The sequence below is a fragment of the Hibiscus syriacus genome, unplaced genomic scaffold (assembly GCF_006381635.1).
Source record: "Hibiscus syriacus cultivar Baekdansim isolate YM2019G1 unplaced genomic scaffold, ASM638163v2 tig00110597_pilon, whole genome shotgun sequence".
Taxonomy (NCBI): Eukaryota; Viridiplantae; Streptophyta; class Magnoliopsida; order Malvales; family Malvaceae; genus Hibiscus; species Hibiscus syriacus.
Window position 1 is genome coordinate 1,264,088 of NW_024062795.1, and position 21,419 is coordinate 1,285,506.

Genomic DNA, 21,419 nt, shown 5'->3' on the forward strand with positions numbered 1-21,419 from the left:
TATTTACAATCTTTGATCTTGAGCTAACTTCTTCTCAACTTTTATTCCATTGCAGACAGAGGATGAAGAACTACAGACTAATGTTAACTCAACGAGAATAGAGGAACTCAAGAGAAGTTCATTCAGAATCAGAAACGATGAGCAGCACAATGACATTAAGCTATATACCCTGCTGGAACACCGGAACGGCCCGAGAAGAGTCGGAAAATGAAAGATCAGGTGGCATAGGGTTTAGGTCTCGAACTCGACTTGTAATCGAAAATGCTTAGTTTGAAAGGGGATGATACATGTTAGTCTGGCTTCCCTCCCTCCCTCCTCCCTCCCCTTTCTTATTGCTCTATTCTTCTCTCTTTTGTAAAAAGAAAAGAAAGAAAGAAAATAGTTGCACCTATTTAAGCAATTTATGAAAGATAACGTGGAAGTGGATGCTTGGGAATCTGAAATATTCAAACGAAAATGCTGTTTATTTGCATCACGATCATGGTGGATGCTGGGAGTAATGGAGAAGCAACTTTGTTGTCATATTCCACAATTTTGTCCTAGCCTCATTGTTTTTTTACACTTGCTAAGCAATGGAAGGTGCCGGCTACAATTCCATGAAAAGGCATTTGGATTAGGCCGAAAGTTCTAAACAAAAATATTTTACAAGGATGAGATCATGGAACTATAGTTTACATCATAATACAAACTTGACTAGATGTCAATCGAGATGGACATAATATTTACGTTAGGAAGATAGAATTTCTAAAATTTTAAGATGAGACAACCTTATACAATTTCAAGAAGAACAAAATTAAATTATTAATATATAAAAAATATTTAAAATATATGGTAATTTGAGGTTTTTGAGGGCATAACTGCTATCGCCGCGCTGGAACTAGTTGAAATGTCTGGAGAAAATGAATGTTAGGTTAAGTCTCAATTCATGTAGTCTTCAGATAAGATAGTGGTCTGGGAATACAACCTTGTTAAGGTAGTCAAATTCCCGCCTCTTCATTTAACAACCTTAACTGTGGAATTAACCCCTAATCTCTCCCTCTAATTGCCATCTTAAAGTTTAATAATGAGCACCAATAACAATTGTCAAAACCCCCAGAAACAAGGGACATAATAAATAAAAGAATAGATAGACATCAACCAAAACAAATTACAATGCATAGAGATTCTTTTTCTCTATTTAAACACTAGTCATGCAATAGCACCCCTTATTGATCATCATCATCTAATTCCGGGATTCTCACTTGGTGCCAGTTTCCTCACCTTCCGAATCCTTCAGCAACCTCCCAGCTTCATCATCAGCCCATGCAGTCATCTTCTGAGCTTCTTTAGCCTTCAAAGCCTGCAACTTTGAATGATTATAGTATGCAACACCCAAAAACGCCAGCCCGTATCCGAACAAGTTGATGGGCGTCACTGTATCCTTAATCACAGACCATGAGAAGGCTATCAACAACCAGTCCTTGACAACCCCAGCCACATTCATGGTCAAAGCAGACGTCTTTCCCACGAGCAAGAACACGGATAGATTCAGAGCGAAAGCACATAATGAATTGGTGCCGAAAATGAGGAGATCGAAACGGAAATCCGTCATCACTTTCAGAACCGGGAACTCGACATAAATCCACGGCACCAACAGGAAAACCAAACAGCACGGTGCAACGTAATACAGAGATGTAATGGGATTCAGGGTGATCCTTTAGAAGTAAGCAAGATTTGGATCATAACTAACCTAGTAGCCTCAAGGCAACGGCTCCCAGCTGCAAAATCACACCCCAGGTATCGAATCTAGCTTCCCCGTAAGCAGCGATGGCGACCCCGAGAGAGATGGACAACATGTTGGCCATTGTGTCCGTCTTAAAGGCCTCCTTTTGAAAAGGACTCCAATGGAATAAACGGCCACGGGCATGAGGCTTTAAGCATCTGAATGAAGGAAACAGACAGGTAAATGTAAGCGGAATTGGAGAGCCAGAGGCTGAGAGAGTAAAGGGCGCCGATGGGGACGACGGAAGAGAGATAAAGGTCGCGAGACATGGAAACGGGCTCGACTAATCGGAAGACCTTGATGAGGAGGAAAGCAAGGGTGGAGCAAAAGGACATGTGGATGATGGTTAGAGAAATGGGGAAAGGCCAATTGTACATCTTCTTGTCGAGGATGTACTTGTAGACGATGACGGAGAAGCTGAGGAAGATCCAGAGGAGACATAGGTGTAGGAGAGAAGGATGTTCTTGAGGACGCTGTGACTCAAAGATCCAGCCTTTTCCATTTTTTTTGCTTGGGTTTTTTGGGAGACACCCAGATGTGGGAAGAAGGAGGAGGAGAAGATGGATAGAGGAAGGAGAAGAGGTCAAGACAAAGAGCGGATTTATGGGGGAAGTTCAAAACATTGGTTTTTATAATGTACGTGAATGTCCGTGTTGTATTTGTTGCTGTAAGCCTGTAAAGGGCCTCTCTTGGCCCTTTTTCTCATGTTTATCATATATTTCTTCCTACCTTTTACTCTTGTGGTTACTAATTCAAAAAAAAAAAAAAGTCATAGTAATATAAATCTAAATGTGAATTATATTTTAATTGGTTGATCAAGTTGTTTATTTTTTTCCTCTTACATTTAAAATAATAGAATAAGTATATTTAATTTGTTAATTAAATTCTACATCTTTGTCTCATCATATTCTCTTAAGGTCATGAGTTATAGACCTATTGAGCATTCTTTTCCTTCTCCTGTAATCCCCTTCCCCTTGCTCTAGGTGGGATTATAATTAGTTTTAAAAATTTTCAAAAACAAAATATAAAATAATAAATTGATAAAAATAATTTTTTGAAAAATTAATAAAAATATTATATAAAAATATTTATTTTTATTTTTTATGTAGTAATGTTTGATTATCTTATTTAAAAACTATAAAATATATTAGAAAAAATATCTCTATAATTATATTATTCATTATTTAAAAAACAATCTTGATCTTAGAATTTACCCAAATAATTTATAATAAAAGAGAGAATTAAAGTTGTTATGGATCTAATGTCCCATAACAAATACTGAAGTGATGAATGATTTGTTGAAGCCTAGTCAATAAATACTTTATTTAAAAAATAAAAATATTATATAACATAAATTTTATACAATTTATATATCAAAATAATAAATCTTTATTTAATTTCAACAAAAAAAAATTATGTTACAAGACAACATTTACAATATAAGAACACACATTCCAGATTGCAAGTAAGGAAAAAGGGGCCTAGTGTTGTGTCACTCGTTGTATATAGGGTCAAAACAGGATATGTGTGCCAAGACCAATCATGTATTTGATTTCATGGCATAATTAAGAATTTAAATTATAGTTGGTGATCGTGTTTTTAATTATATTGAATTTATCGTGATTACAACAAGAACGAGTGTTATTATAATAATGACTGGTGAGATTGTGGGTCCTAGCTGCAACTGAACATGATGAGGACATAACTATAGCAGAGATTGATTATTCAATACTTGAGCAGCTAAGGATGGATCTCCTTTTGGCAAAGCAACGGAGTGGTGATCTCTATAAGTTGGTACATGTTCGGTGACAAAATGTTGATTGATTCGAGAAGAGAACCATGTAAAGAGCTGTGGTCAATGGTGAGAATTTTCCTTAAGAAACGAGGAACTCTACTAGAAATCATGGGAATGATATACTCCTTTATCCGGATGAAGAAAAATCAGTCGTTAACGGGATGTTAATCATTCTAATGAAACCCGTATTTGAACAATAATCGGATGTGTTACTATTTTCTTGTACACACCTAACATTTACATTGAGTTGTTATCGCATATATATATAAGAGTGGACAATTGATATATTGTTGGATTGATCTATAAATAAAGATGTGTTTTAAGAACACCATCAAAGAGTATCCCTACAACCCCTAGAGATGGTATAGATAGGGATGGACTGAAGGAAGTTAGCCGGGTTGATCATGTGCATCTATTATGTCTCACAGTTTTGATTCAGTTTGTAGCTCCTCAAACTAAATCATCGTTAGATGGGCATGAGATGCCACATTAGGCTATAGAAGCGGTCACCACCTTTAATTTTTTTCCATTTCTTTTCAAAACACAATATGTAATGATAAAACACAACATAAATAACAGTTATAAAATATTTATACAAACCAATGTTTCGTGACACTGTAATTTGAATCAAAATAATACAAATTCTAAAGTTTATAAACCAAATACATGATTAAGTGTCCTCAAACAAGCTCAAACTACTAACCTACGAACGAAAACATCTAGACGTTAAGCTTTACAAACTCAATATATATCATATCACTAATTTAATGAATATATCATGAATCTCATAAATATAAGCATATTAACTAAATATATAATAAGCAAAGAGTATATAAAGATATTTCACAATCTATAACATGGCATGATTAACATCAACAATATAAGTTTGATGTTTTCTTAATATGTAACTAAGGGCCTAGCTATGAACACATTATAGTCACTAGATACAAATTATATCTCAATCACACGCGTATACACAATCACTACATATTGTTCATCGTTTATCCATGATCTACACCTTAAGATCAGTATACACAATTTAATCTCTAGCTTTAGGGTTTATACCCATAATATCAATCTTCTCTATGACTCCAATATTAGCGTACATTAAATCATACACATAACCACAATGTCAGCACCCGAATTGTAAGCAAGTAAAGAGGGGTTTAGTGTCGTGGTCACTCTTTGTATAGGGTCATAACCGGATATGTGTGTCAAGATCAATCATGTGTAAGACTTTATAACATGATAGAAGAAACATAAACAAAAAATACATCACCTCAAGCATTTTAATTTCTACATCTAGTATTTTTTATTAAGTTATTTTCGTTTATATGTAAGGTGGACAGTTGACGTGTTGTTGGATTGATCTACATGTAAAAGATATGTGTCTTAGGAATATTATTAAAGGCTACTCTTACCGTCTCTATCAATGGTGTGGTGAGTTTCTTTTGTAACGTCCAATGCCTTATTTTCAATAATGGTATATTTTTCAATTTAGGGAATGCATGATTGATCATGTGCATTTGTGATGTCCTATGATTTTCGAAAATTTCAAATGAACATATATTTCAAATATTTTATTTATATTTTCTATTAATAATGTATTTTTATTTTTAAAAATTTTATAACTTTGTCATATTATAAAATTATAGAAGTTTGTCTCTTAACATAAAATCATATTTTTACCCCGAGTATAAAAAAATTTAGGATATTGAGTCAAAAATTAGATGGCAGAAGTCTTGCATTGGAGAAACTAAGCAACAAAAACAAATTAATGAGTATTCCAACCATAATCTTTCCAGCTTTTCCTTTAAAAGAGTTCAAAAATTCAAAGTCAGAAAATTGTTCAACATAACATAAATAATAGTAGACTTTTAGGAGGAAGGAGACATGGATGGGGAGGGCCATCTTTCTTTTTCAACTCTTTGTTAAGGTCAAAAATATTTCTTTAAGGACCCATTTTACTCCACGTTGAAGATTCCATCTTTTCCTTAGGACTAGGTAGGGGTGCATTCGGTTCGATTCGGTTTTTTACTAAAAATTGAATCAAAATAAATAGTTTTTCAAAATTTAAATCAAAACCAAATGGTTAAAAAACCCGAAAAAACCGAAACTGATTTTTTCGGTTCGGTTCTTTTTTTTAACGGTTCAAGTTTTTCGGTTCGGTTCGATTTATCGGTTTTTCAATGAAAAAATCACTTGAAACTATAATTTTTTTTTAAAAAAAAACTTCTTATTCGGTTCAATATGGAACAAATGAGTTCTATATGGAAAACCCGAACCGAACCAAATCAAAAGAATTGAGACTTTAAACTGAACCGTTTAATGCCAAATCGAACCGAACTATTTTACTCGATTCGTGTCGATTTTTCGATTTTCTCGATTTCGTTGCTCAGTGCTAGGACCAGGAGTTAGTCTTTTACAAGTTCAACTGCCACGTTGAAAGGATTGGAAATTGACTGACAAAGACGGAAAGTTTTACTGTATGACAGTTTTAATATACAGTAAAAAAATGTTACTGATTTTATTATTATTTTTTTTAATAAAATTGGCAAAGAATTATTTAAATATCATTATTTCTACTTAAAACATTAATTTTTTTTATTATTTTCGGTAAAGTGTCAAATAATAACAAAATAAGTAAAAAAAAATAACAAAATCAGTAACGCTTAATCAGATATGTGTATAGTAAATACATATTATCAGCCATTTATGTGTGACAGTAATTAATGTAATTGCTGCTACTCTCTTCAATTTTCCCTTTTCTAATAATAATACAGAGTATGTTTATTACATTATATTAGAAATATGATTGGATTAAATTTATTGAACAGTCTCAGTGATCAAAATGAGTATTGTTATTTTTTAGATATTTTCGATTCAAATAGTTGTATCTTCAAGGTATATGGATATTGTCAATAATTAAATTTTTTTTTGAACATATACTACTTTATAATTATCTAAAATTATTTAAAAACAAATATACATTATTAAATTAATTCATGTATATATATCCAAGGATAGACTGAGAGCGAAGACTGAAACTCTTTGAAAATTTTAAGTTTTAATATAATTTAAATATTATTTATTGATAATCTAATTATTATCGTATACATGTATTTAACAGATAATCATCAAACATATTTAAGATTCGAATCCAATATCACATTAAAATGTAGAAAGCTGGCGTATATTATTATATGCAAGAGAAGCGGACTGTGGTTCCAGATCATATTTAGGAGAAGTGAATTATGTCGTCATGCATGCAGGCTAAGCCAAGCGGTCCATCCGATAGCTACAACCGATTTAACAGGAATCCACAAAACAATGGCGTCCATTACTTGAGCTTCGATAAATTTAAAAGCAGTAGATAGAAAAATGGTAAGATTTAACATCCAGCCATGCTAATGCATTCCATATCTCTCATCAATTTCTTGTCAATAAACCATAACAACGAAATAGGATAATTGTAAGATTTTATGTTAAGAGATGAACTTATAAAAGATATTAACTTATAAATTTTATGGGCGAAATCATATTATCAAAAATAAAATATGCAAAAAATTAAAATTTTTAGAAAGGTGACTGCTACTCCATCCTCTTGGTCCATCCCTACAACGTACATCTTTCCCCATTACTACGAACGACATTAACTACCATCCAGCTACTTTCATTTTGTATTGTTATTATAATATCTACCATCAAAACAAGTTAATTTTTTCAATTTTTTTTTCTTTTTGCATGGTGCTTGCGTGTTAAGAAATTTAAAAAATTTAAACAAATATTATTTTATAATCACTTAAGATTATTAAAAAAATTCTGAAACTTTAGGCAGTTAAAAATTGAGAAATTAGTCCCTCTGTTTTAATTTTTCATAATTTAAACATTATTCTTTTATGAAAATTTATAACTTGATTCAATTAGATAACACTATTAAATTTTATCGTTAAATTGTTAATATGAGAATCAATAATTCAACCATTTATATGTAAGAAATTAACAAAAATCATCAGTTGAGCAATTTATATACAACAAATTAACAATAAACAACAATTCGAGTTCATATGTTAACTTGCAATGGAATTAGTTTCTCATTTCTCGATTATTTAAAATAAATGGGCTAACTTCTAAATTATGGAATTCTATAGTAAGTTATATCCTTTCTTTTCATTTCTCGAGTAATTCTTCAATCATCTGCAATGCAATCCTGTCTTCTTCTCCCATTACATGACTTTCGCCTTCAATATTATCAGCTACATTAGGCAGCGACGATGACGACTCCTGTGATAATGCAGGTGCTGGTGTAATCATCTTTTTATTCCCGAGCTCAACTCTCATGACCCAACTGGAACTCGAACGAGTGCCTGCACGTTTTTGCCAGACTCCAATATGAGCATTATCGGTGTCGAGCCTGAGGCAAGTGAGGGATGGAGATTGGTCTTTGCAACACTTTCTGAGCTTAGCATTGAGAACCTCAGAAAGAGCATTGCCCGGCAATGGAGTCTCATCTACTTTACGACCGCCATCTTCGTCACTGGCGGCAGGGAAATTGGTCTTGGCATTTCGTCCGTTCATCAAAATGGCAGCCTGATCATATGCTCTCGCCGCCGCCTCTGCCGTCTCGAATGTGCCTAGCCACACTCTTCTCTTCCTGTACAAGATATAAAAAACACAATCAAAATCACAATATATATATACATATAAATATGCGGGCAGGGTGGCTTACAGTAAAGGATGGCGAATCTCGGATACCCAAGAGCCCCACTGACGCTGCCGGACACCTCTGAACTTCCTTGTCTGTACCATGTCTTATTTTTGGAGAGAAAACCTTGCGGACATCCTCATAAATATGGAAGCAGAGGCCATGGGAATTATTGGTGTCGGCGGATTGAATGGAAACCGGAGACTCCGAGTAATTAGTACTATGAGCAATAAAGATTTTCACCTACGCAGACATGTCAGAAAACTAGGTTTCGCAACCGCAAAGAATAAATTAATAATATCATGTTGACAATTCTCTTCGCTTGTAGCGGTTATAGTTAGTGATTGCGTACGCACGTAAACATATTCTCATTATCAACTACGTATGTAGTAAAGTTTTCGACCCATTTAGAAAGCTAAGAATTGTACGAAAGAGATGGAACTTTGGGTGAATGAGTTATTAATATGGTAAAATATGTATTTAGTCACATATTTATTCCCATAATTTTATTTTGATCATTTAATTATTTTCTTTCAAAATCGTAGTAACATTATTTTCTTTCAAAATCATAATACCATATTCTTGCGGATGAATTGTATGTAAGAGATAACTTTGGATGAATGAGTTATTATCAGGGTAAATTATGTATTTAGTCATTCACCTATTCTTGTTGTTTAGTTTTGGTCACCCAACTTTTTTTTTCAAAATCATACATAATGTTATGTTTTGGTCACATATTATTAAAAAATTAACAGTGGTGTTTATATCTCACTATAAGATAATGTCATATCATCATTGGAAAAAAAATTAATTGCATGCAATCAAAACATAATATTATGTATGATATTGAAAAATATAGTTAGATTATCAAAATAAAATCACGAGAATAAATGAGTGAGTGAATACATTGTTTACTCTTATTATTATTAGGTGTGATCTAAAGTTCTTTTTTCTTGCATTGGCACGGGAATTTCTAGCTTTTGAGTTGGCATATTAAATATTCATAGGAACTTAAATAGTTAGTTGATTATTAAACTAGTGAGCCGACTGTGATTTTTATGGCAAAAGTGATTTCAATTTTTAGTGGTGAGGATTAGGTATCTTTTAGTTTATTGGTTTCCTTCAACCTTTACATCCGGCAGCAAGGTCCTCCTATGATTGGCTAAAATGGTAGGATTTTGAAGCAATTTGGGTCATTTAAAACTCATGGCATCTCTTCATAACGCAACTGTCAACAGCACAATTGAATCTCATAATAAGTAATAAAAAGCCTGAATCAAGCTTCTAATTAGAACTTGTTTTATTCACATAATCTAAAATTACTTTTAAGAATATGATTTTTAGAATATAATATTATTGATATATTACAAAGAATTTTATATGCCACTTTTGGATTATTTGGTATAATATTTGATGATAATATTTAGTTCGAAAAGTATAAGATCATTTGAAAGTAAATTTTATCAAAGTGTCGTTAAGATATATTTTAATTTCAATAATTTAAATTTCTAATATTAAATTAAAAATATTTCTATAAAATTCATATAATTTATCATGAAATTTCAGAAACAAACACATCTTAAGAGAAATTTGAGAGAAAAATTATGAATATTAAAAGAAAATTAAAAAGATTAATCTTTCTAAATTTTATGTGAGGGAAAAGAGATTAATTTATTTTTATATAAATCATTTTTATAATCTATTTTAGGTAAATTCTCTCCATATATATATTTATTATATTTTTACAAGAAGTAAAAAAGTTTTCTATAAATTTGTAATACGTTATATAACAATTTATATTTTTAATCACTAAAGTGAATCTTTTTAAAGATGGACACATGATTCAAATTTGTCAGGTTTCGACCAGACCCGATCCTATTGGGTCAGACTTTTTCTTTAAAAAGTTGGGTTCAGGTCGGTTTAGGGTGAAAATATTTGACCTGATCCGATCTAAAAAATATAATTATATTTTATATATTTAGAGATATTTGCAATAATACTCTTATGTATATTATTTTTTTCAATTAGATCCATATTTTTATCAAATAAAATTAATATTTTTATAAATATATTTATCGCGGATCGGATGAGATTCGAGTTTTATGTCAAAAAGACGGGTCGGATTCGGAATAGATAAAGTTATTCTAAACCCTGATCAGATCGATTTTCAAGGGATGATCAAAATACCCCAAACTAGATGGGTCCCGACCTGACTCGACTCTATTGGATGAGTTTTTTTATTGAATTTTTAGGGTTTGGGGCAGGGTGAGGCTGGTTATATACTAAGCAGATTCGAGGAAGGGCGAGGCAGGGTTTAAGGTAAAAAATATTGGCCCGACCCAATCCAGTATAAAATATATAATATATTTAGGATTTTAAATATTTTTTATTTTATAATGTTAAAATATATTATTTAATTATTAAAAATATATTAAAATATTATGAAATATATTATTTTAATAATTTAAAATATAACAAATGATTATAAATATATTATTATTAAAATAATTTTTATTATTTAAAATATTGATATATTCGGGTCGAGGTCGGGGTTATAGTCTAAAAATCGGGACATGTTCGAGACGAGGAAAAACCTAAAAATTATCGAGACGAGCGGGTCGAGTATTAATAAAATATTTTTGGGTCATGGTCGGGGCATCCAAAAACCCGCCCTGCCCCACCCCGTGCCCATCCCTAGTGAAAGATATAAATTTTTTGGGTCATATTAAATTGACCGAAAACTAGACTCAATTCAACCCATGTTCATTCCTAACTCTGCTACATGATATTATCACTTTTTTATTTAGAGTTTGAATTTTCAATCATTTCTCATTATAAAAAATATATATAAGTCTAAACAACATTCAATTAAGTTTACGGGTTATTTCATATTTGTGTATTTTCCATTCCATTTTAACTAATGTTTTAAGAATGTACGAATTAAATGATTTTAGTAGTTTAGGAATTTGTTGTTATTTTTTGAGATCTTGAGTTCAAACATCGCGTTTGTAAGAGTTTGAGCTTTCATTATTAAAGAACTAAAAATCTTTAAACAGATGCTATAACTTATATTCACTCTAAATTTATAAAAAAAACTTTTATTTTTTTTTTGCTAAGTTCCCATTTGGTGATATTTTATGATAATTGTAATTTAAAGAGGAGAAGGATGATATAAAATTCGAATCCAAATATTTAATGGTAAAAAGGTGATTCAATTATGTGGACCGTGACGGCAAAAAGAAGTTAAAGTAGTAGAAATTATTTACTTGGAAAGTAAATGTTATGTTGTTCTTAATTAGGGGGTAGGTTAACTACTCATCCGTTGGCATTCTCCCATTGGTGAATAGGTGAAGGCAATGCATATGTACATCAAATTAATGGCCAAACTCATCATTTAGTTTCAACTAAAATTTATAAGTTCGCAATAATTCTACCCACCAACTCGTCTTTGGGTCAACAATTTCTCTATTGAACAAAGTATGTTAATCCAATATCAAATTAAACAGTTCAAAATAATTTATAATAGTAAAATTAGAGAAAATAACATATCTAAAAATATTTTTGAAGATGAATAGACATATATAAATAACATAAATTATAACCTAAATAAACTTAATTATCGATAACTATTCAATCACTACAATTATAAGAAAATTTAACTTAATTATTAAATAGAAGTCAATATCTAACAATTTGTTTATGAGTTTCTTTTTTTTCCTTTTTCTTTGATGCACACCGTAGATATAAGCAAAATGGCTGTAAAGATTTGTAGAAAGTTGTAATATATTGAAGATAAAGATGGAAGCCACTTAGTGGCTACAACAAGTAATATGAGTTTTATTTTATAAATTAGGTTGATGTTATGAATAATAATGAGTAATTGATAATAAAAATAGAATAGACATACAGATTTTACATAAAAGTCATTCCCAGAAAAAGGTTTTTACCATACCCTGAACAAATTACAAAAAGAGATTGTAAGAGGTGTACAACGAACTCTAAATACGCTGCAATTCATACCAAAACCATTACTAGATCTAAAAAGTAGTTCCGTTTCTAGGATGAAACTTGAATAGGTATGATTTTTTTTTTTAAATGGTACCAAAATGAAACAAAAGTGATTATGCCTTGAGTGAATCCCCTCGCATAGCAACCCTCATTTTCTATGATTCCTTTTTCCTTAAATTTCTTGTGAGACGTGTACGTATCTTGTTCCTGGGCAAAATGTGAACAAAACATCAATGAAGTAAAGCTGTTTCCCCACATGATTCTTCTCCATTTTCTGATAAATTTTGCATGTTCACGGACTGCAAGGAATGTTTTTAATGTAAGTCAGTGGCTTAATCATAACAAAGGAAAATTTTGATTGTGGTGGGTTGATATAACTACAAATAAATGTACTAAAAATCTATGACATATGATTATTAAGGTTTCTGGAACAATCACCTCGTAATTAACAGGGACGAATCTACATGGTGCTTGGGAGGGGGCACTTTCCCACCATAAAACACACCTACATCCACTACTGTCCCTGGTTATAGGTTTCCTATAAAATGATCTTTATTTTGTAAGCCCGCGTACTAATTAATTATAGGAACTAATTTGGATTAAAAAGTCAAATATATGCACTAATTTGTACAAGAATCCAAGTTGAGGCATTTCATTGGATAGAAAACAGTTTATGTACCAAGTTAAACCATGGAACTGAATTTAGTTACTAAAATATATATATACCCTAAATGACATCCTTCTTCTTGTAAATGAAATCAAAGAAAAAAGTAATAATTTTATTACGATGGTTGTTGGTTGCTTGAAGAATATCCAATACCTATTTTAGTGAACCTTTATTGTCCACTGCTGCATCAAACTTTACAGCAAATCGACTGTGACCTATTGACTACATTACAAGAAATTTAGACTAAAATTTTGAAAATTATAAACATTATTTATATGTTGTTGCTGTGAAAAGTTTACCTAAATTTATGGTTACTGTGCAAATCTGTCACTGTACTTTACGAGAACATTGAACCTTCGCACTAAACTTTAATTGATATTTATTATTTTACTTTTTGAATAAAGGTAAATTTAATGCTATACTCCAAGTCTTCAAACCTATATAGGATTTTTCCACTTCATTTTATTTGAATGGACTTATGTTAATTTTTTCATCGATTTTTCTATCCAGTTTTAATTTTTTATTGTGTTTTTACGAAGGTTATTGGATTCTTTTGATGTCGGTCACCATTTTCAAGAAAAAAAATTCGTTTTCTCCTATATTTTTTAATTTAATATTTTTATTTTTGTACGAGCTTTTTGATGGCAATTGTTCTCATTTTTCTCTCTATACTTGGCTGCATTGTAATTTTGATTGTTTCATTTAGTTTTATTAATGAAATTCAATTGTCGTTACTAAAAAATAAAAACCGGACATAACACATCATGTCATACAAAATTTATTGATATAATATATGAAACATCAAATTTTTATTCGATTAAACTTAATTATAAACTTATAAAATTTAAAACTAATCCAGTCACAACAAATATATAGTAATCAAATTTAAAACTTACTTTGTATTCTTTCTTGCCTTTTACTTTCTTGTAGAATTAAATTTCATTACCCAACTCTCATAAATCGTAATCAATGCTTTTAAATTCTCAATTAAACCCTATTATACAATTAAGATAACTTTTACGGTGACATATAGATATAGATTATATCAGTAAAAGATATGTATGATGTTATTTTAAATATTTAATTAGTTGATATCACAAATTAGATAAATATTAATTCAATTAAGAAAAAAAAACTATGCGATGAACAATTGTAAATATTATAAAAATAATATGTAATATCTATATGTAAATGTGTCTAATCATATTACTGTAATTTATTTTATTTGGTCACCTAACTATTATCTTATTCTTATTTTTGTCACTAAATTATTTTTTAGTATTTTAGTCATTAACGTCATGTTTTAATTCTATTTTAGTTATTTGTCGTCAAAAAACTAGTACACCTAATTAGTATATTGTATAAGTTTTGGAGACTAAAGCTGATATAATACCAAGACACATAACCGTCTAATTTAATTTTTTTGGCAATTAGTAACCAAAATAAAATCAAAATGTAATATTAGTGACAATTTTATTAAAATAGATACATAAAATATTAATATTTTCATCTATATACCTAAAATATTTTTTTTATCAAAGTAATTATTTAAAATATTAATATTTTCGTCTAGATGTATAAAATATATTATAATCAATATTACAAGTTAATTTTAGATACCTTACGCTTTATATATTTAAATTAGGGGTAATGTCAAAATTAACATTCAACATTTATTAAAATGATTATTTAACCCCTGTTTTAATTTTTGGAGCATTTTGACCCCAAATATTTCATTTTAGGGTAAAAAGACCCTTAACATTTGACAGAATAATCACCTTGCCCCTTGTTCTTTTTTTTTCTAGGACATTTTAACCCTCAACGTTTCATTTTATGTTAAAAAAGGCTCTTATTTTGGAGTGTTAATCGTGTGTTAATCAATAGTTTTCATCTATAGAGGGAGCTTTTTGCCCCAAAGTGAAACGTGGGGGTCAAAATGCTAAAATGAAGAATAAGGGTCGAAATGACATTTTGAAAAATGTTAGGAGCTATTTTTGACACTATGCCTTTAAATTAATAAAATACTAGTATTGACACCTCAATAGAAAAAGAAATATTTATCTTAAATAAGCAACCCCAAATTTATCTTAAAAATCCCCAATTCCCAACCCTAGCCATCGTACCCCTCACCGATCCACTCCGATCCGGCCGTCGCCAGAGTGCACCGTCGCCACCATCGAACTGGTGTCCCACCCCGACCAAACTCCAACCGTCGAAGGCTTCAGATCGATTGTCGTTCGTCGTGGGTGAGAGGTTGAAGCTGCACTGAATACCCCCTCGTCGCTTCGTTCTTTCATTGATTTCGGCCACCTCCGTTGTCGTCTCGCCTCAGAACCCCCAAATTTGGACTCACCATCGTTGACCGCATAAAACCAGATCGGTCTCGTTGTCCGTCGTTGCCATTTTTGTCGACTTTCGGTGTGGGTAAGCTTAGGTTATATTTTTGGTTAATTTTCTTTCGTTTTGGCATGATTTTGATTCATTTTTGGCTAGATATTGAATGTAATTGGTTGACCGAAGTTGTAGGAGTAATCAGCCATCGACCAGAGCCCTTTTCATCGCTTCACGCGTCGCCACGTGCCGTCGAGTGCGCGTGGGGCTCGTCCACAGCTCTGGGAGCCTTCTAGAATCGGTCCATGTGGACCGAATTGGTTTTAACTGGTCCAAACTCAGACCGAACCAAGTCAACCTGAACCGATATGAGTCAACTCGAATCGGTTTTAACCGGTCCGAGTTGACTCTGTAACACCTCCAACATGTACCCGACCTGAATACGAGTCCAAGATGTCACATTGACTTTTTAAAACAATATTATTACAAAATAACAAAACATTTGGACTTATATTAAGTAAATACAATATATATATTATTAAAATTATGTTTCATTATCTTAACCTGACAATATCTTAAAATTTTATAATTCCAATACATTTTTCATCTCATAACCTTGTTAGCCAACGCTAACATTTTTCATCCAGAATGCAAACTCTTATCATATTCAATATCATATCCACACTTTTGCTTATATACAATATTACCCCTTTCATTTCGTTATCCATTTATCCTTTTTATAATCAGCATGGCCTTATACATAACTAAACCATATCATGTTCTTCATACTCTCATGCTCTTTTATATCACATATATTTATCCTCAACTATCACTCATTATCACATTTTCATGACTTTGATAGTCAACTTTACTTGCACAAAACCTTATTCTTTATCATTCTTATACTTGTGTTTTCTCCACTTGTTCCAACAATTACCAGATTTCAATACTCATCTAACCCATTTAAAATATTTTTTCTGCTTCAATTTACATAACTTCTAACAGAACTTTTAACCCAATTCACAAAGGTTATCTTTAACCCTGACTTATTATCAATTAACTCCTTGTTTAATATTTCAATATCAGACCCTACTGCTTGAGTATGTCTAACTCTCATCTGATTTTATTCTCTGACGGAGAATACAACTAATTCATATCTGGTTTAAAGTTGAAAACAAAATCTCTACCTTTCTGTGATGGTGATTAATTCTATTAAGCACTAATTCTTTTAATCATCTGAGATTTTTGTTCTCCAATCTTTTCGTTCTGAGATCTCTCTAGAGCTTTAATGCGATTAACCATTTCTTGAAATGAGAACAAATTCAAAACCAGTATCACTCTTTTAATTTAAGGCACAAGCCCTAAACAACTGATCACATGTATCATTATTAATCGAAATTCACTCAGCAACAAATTTACTTAACTTATTAAACTTACATTCATACACATGTAAGTGTAATTCCCTTGCTTCAAGCTCGTATATTCTGGCTTCATTTATCTTATAAACTGGTCATAGATGTACTTATTCTTGAACTCTTCTACAAACAATAACCAGGTCACTTGATCTTTTAACATTCTTATGGTGACATTTGTCCACCATACTCTAGCTTGCCCACGTAGTAACGAAACTACTCAATTTAACTTCTTCACTTTGGAGAAATGAAAACCGTCTAACATTATCTTCATATTATTTATCCAAAGGTTTATAACAACAGAACCTTCCTCAAATTCACCCTTGAACTCGGGTGATCTTAACTCTTTTAACTATTTCGATATATTAATTCTATTAGTTAAAGAAGTATAAAAATTGAAAACACATTAGAATATCATTCAACATCATAATAAACATTCTCTAATCTTATACAGACACTCCCTGAGGTGTACGCTCTTCTCCCTGCCTGGCCAGGGCAGGTGAATTGCTATTACCTTCAGTCTATCGCCTTGTGCTTCACTTTGGAAGCTCTCATGATCATATATCTAATATAACATAACAATTTAACTCTATTAACAAGACATTACACTCCTTACACTATCATATTAGAAAAATTTTCACTTTGTGTTGCCATGTATACTTTTTAAAACACTTTTGACTTCGTTTTAAGCCTATAATCGGCCAAACCGTAGCTCTGATACCAATAAATGTAACACCCCCAACCCGTACCCGACCCGAATACGAGTCTGAGATGTCACATTGACTTTTTAAAACAATATTCTTACAAAATAACAAAACATTTGGACTTATATTAAGTAAATACAATATATATACTATTAAAATTATGTTTCATTATAAAAATTTAAGGTTAAAACATCTTTATGAACAATACTATACGGTATAAATAGTACCATGAACAGTGCTACAGTGTACCGATGCACTGCTACAGTGTACTGATGCACAAAAACATCGAATATAAATTGTGTCTCGATGCACTGCTACAATGTACCGATGCACTGCTACAGTAACTTTGGTAAAACATGTATAAAACTCATAAAATTCTAAGCTTTCATTCGTATAAAATTATCATTTACATATATACGTTTAAAACATTACAAAACTTAATCATATAACTTTACAAAACTGATTAGAGCATATCAGATTCAAATCTTTATTTTCATGCCAACCACTTTCATTATTACAAAATACATACTATTCAATTATTTTCTGATCTGATCTTTGGAAATGAGAAACTGACATGTCTTGTATAACTCTTACATATAACATTTTATATAACAGAATGCATGCATGTATATATATATATATATACAATCATTATCATTAGCCCATTTATCATATGATCTTATACTTATCATTTATGTATATCATATAACACATATATAATTTCACAAAGAAACACATATAACATCAAATAATTCCTGTGAAACATTTCATATCACCAAAAGCATATACATAACATATATTGTATTTGTTATTATCTCATTATTAGCCCATGTACATTACTGAGAACTCAAGATATTCGAGTACATTGAGGTTGTACACTATTGTTGTCACCACAGCTCGTATAAGTCTCACTGAGTGGCATGTGAAATTTGTCCCGAAGGACTTGTCCATAGATCCCGAAGAATCCAGGTAATCAGTCCATATGTCTCGAAGAACATAGGTAATCTATAACTCTCCATATGTCCCGAAGAACATAAGTAATCTGTAACTGTCCATATGTCCCAAAGAACATAGGTAACCCTCGACTCTTGGCATGCAAACTATACCCCTAGCTCTCATATCACATAACATGAGCATTATTTTTATACTTATCACTTTATATATTAACACATTCATATCACATCCTTCTTTCACATAGCTCTTTATCACATTTTATATGATCACATATTTCTTCTCTTCTGTCACGTACCACATGTACGTGTAATCATTGATCTTATATCATATAATTTTCTCGTATATTCTCATATCTCATTTTCACGTATTCATTTCATATTCATATGTCACATAGTTCATATCACTTTTGCATGTAATCACATAAATATATATATATATATATATATATATATTATATCTTTTTCACATATATTTCCCATATAACTCATATCATTTAATTCGTATCTTATTCTTATATCATCATATATATGTCATCTATGTTCGTTCACTTAATCTCTTATGTTCATATATCACATATTGCATATTCATGTAATCATATAAGTCATGTCACATATAATAACATATACATATAATAACATATACTTATTTTCATGTACTCGTGCACAAATAAGAATCAAATCAATCATATAACACTTTAGGAGTCACTTCTTACCATAGTAACTCTGTCACTGGCTCATCGCAAGCCCATGTTTGATCAATAACATAAGTACAATTAAATTTCACTCACCTTAGCTTTGCTTAATTTCCAATCCTTCTATAATATTTCCTTCTTTGAATCGAATCATAATTCATTGATCGTTCTAGGATTCTCTTACGTTCGATGTCTACATAGTCATACATTGGTACATATCAGTATTCTAATCGATATACTCTAATCTTTCATTTCTTATTTAAGGTATGCATCGATACACTCCATAGTGTATCGGTATATTCCTTGACGTGTGTATCGATGCACTACCTATGCATCGATACACAAATTTCATTCGATGTTTTCCATTTCAAATGGTGCATCGATACATTTCTTGTGCATCGATACACATTGAAAAAAATTCTGGAAATTTACCCTTGATGCATCAGTACATGTTGAATGTGTATCGATGCACACTAGCCCGAAATTCCAATTTATGTACGAACATTACTTCATTCTAACTTAATTGTGTTATATTCCAACCCCTTTCATATTCTTAACTCACATACACATGTTTAAACTTATTTATATCCATTTATCTCCTCTTTAACCTTAATATCCTCTCCTCTTTATGAACTTCAAGAATCATACCCAATTTTTAACATGTTTTAAATCCAATTCTAATACTCCATATTCCTTAATTAGGTTGATGACAAGTCAAATCCAACTTTCAATTCTTATTATAAACTCTATTTCTAGATTTCACTCAAGAACTTCAAATCTTTAATCTTTTCTAACTCCTTTATCTTTTGATTTTAAGATAACTTAAATTTTCCTTAAGCTTAGTTATCATCTAATGATCAAAACTCAAACTTTAAATCAACAAATAATCAACTAATTAGAAAACTTACATTTGCAAGCTTGACTCACTTTCTCTCGTATGATGAAGAAGAATAAGAAGAAGATGAAAGAATTGTGTGAAATCAAAATAGATTCCACGTGTTTCCATTATCTTATAAGGGAAATAAAAATCTTTCATGTCAAATGACCATTTTGTGCTTTAATTCTTTTAATAATTACTAACAACTTTCAGGAAATATTTCCAAATAAATCATTGAACTATTGAACTATTCTACTTTAATCACCAGATTCTGAAATTTTACAATTTAGTCACTAACACATAGTTTAGGATATTACAGACTCAGACCGAACCGAGTCAACCCGAACCGATTTGAGTCAACCTGAACCGATTTGAGTCAACCTGAATTGGTTTGACCTGATCCAACCTATTGACTTTGACCCAACATGTTGACTTTGACCGAAGTTGAATATTGACTGTTGACATTGACTTTGACCAAACAGTCAAATTTTCTAAAAAGTTATATTTTATATTTTTTGATGTCTTGAGTCCGAATCTGAAGTCTGTTTTTCCAAATTCGAACCCTAAAGCCTCTGAATTGACCGTTATACCCGAATGTGCATATGTAAATTAAGTATTTATTTCAGTGCATCAAATTTTACTAAAGGATCAAAGACTAATTAAAGTTATGGTATATTTAAGGTACTTGTGGATTTCGTGACCGTTCGCCTGCTCGACCCGGTTTTTCCTGATCCGCTTGTCCGCAAGAGCCCGTGAATACTCATATAGTTCTGTAACCCTGTTAAATATTCAGTTTAGATTATTATTCCGATTATAACCCTATTCTATAATAACTTAGGTTCCCGTTCAGTCGAAGAGCCTAGTGAAGCCAATGCTCTATAGATCTCCCGGACTAATACTTTTTGCGAGGTGTGTTCTTTGTGTGCCATATACCTGTTTTAAATATCTTATTGAAAAATCATGTGCAAATGATTGTTTTATCTGCTTTGCAATGTGACTATCTATTTGACTTGATTCTGTATGATTTATCTGATTTAAAGTATGATTTCTGATTTACTAAAGTAAGGCTGATTGTCTGATTCATGTTCTCTGGTTATTGTTTTTATTGATAAATAAATATGTTTGAACTCTGATTTCCAATTATCATTGGTTACTGTATGAAAAATATTTTTCTCTGGGTACTCTGGGATTTGGTAGAAGTCTCTGCAGGTTCAGCTCGGTCAAATTGGTAATTCCTTATATAGGTTCAGACCGATCGAGCTGGTAATTCCTTATAGACCTAAGGCGACTCTTGGGTGGCTCCTGGGCCTAATGGACCTAGTGGTAAGACTTTATGGACCTTAAGGTACTCCCTTAGGGTGGTTCTGCTATGTGCATTGGGTAAGTCCTTATGTGCCTGAAGACATTCCCCTCAGGTGGACACCTATGTTTCGGCTAGGTTAAGACCTTATGGACCCAAGGTGCTCCCTTAAGTTGGCACCTACGCCCTTCGGGCCTAGGGTTAGTCATTATG

The 21,419-nt window shown here is 31.5% G+C and overlaps 1 protein-coding gene and 1 pseudogene across 1 annotated transcript; both read right to left on the minus strand.

The window, feature by feature from the left end:
* Positions 1 to 1,201: 1,201 nt before the first annotated feature.
* On the minus strand, positions 1,202 to 2,279 carry LOC120133992 (annotated as a pseudogene).
* Positions 2,280 to 7,727: 5,448 nt separating this feature from the next.
* LOC120134760 (ethylene-responsive transcription factor SHINE 2-like) lies at positions 7,728 to 8,366 on the minus strand. Its single transcript, XM_039151194.1, has 2 exons — positions 8,287 to 8,366; positions 7,728 to 8,211 (listed from the first exon to the last, which is right to left on the minus strand). Exons 1-2 carry the CDS (start codon positions 8,364 to 8,366, stop codon positions 7,728 to 7,730), a joined length of 564 nt encoding a protein of 187 aa, XP_039007125.1.
* Positions 8,367 to 21,419: the final 13,053 nt, after the last annotated feature.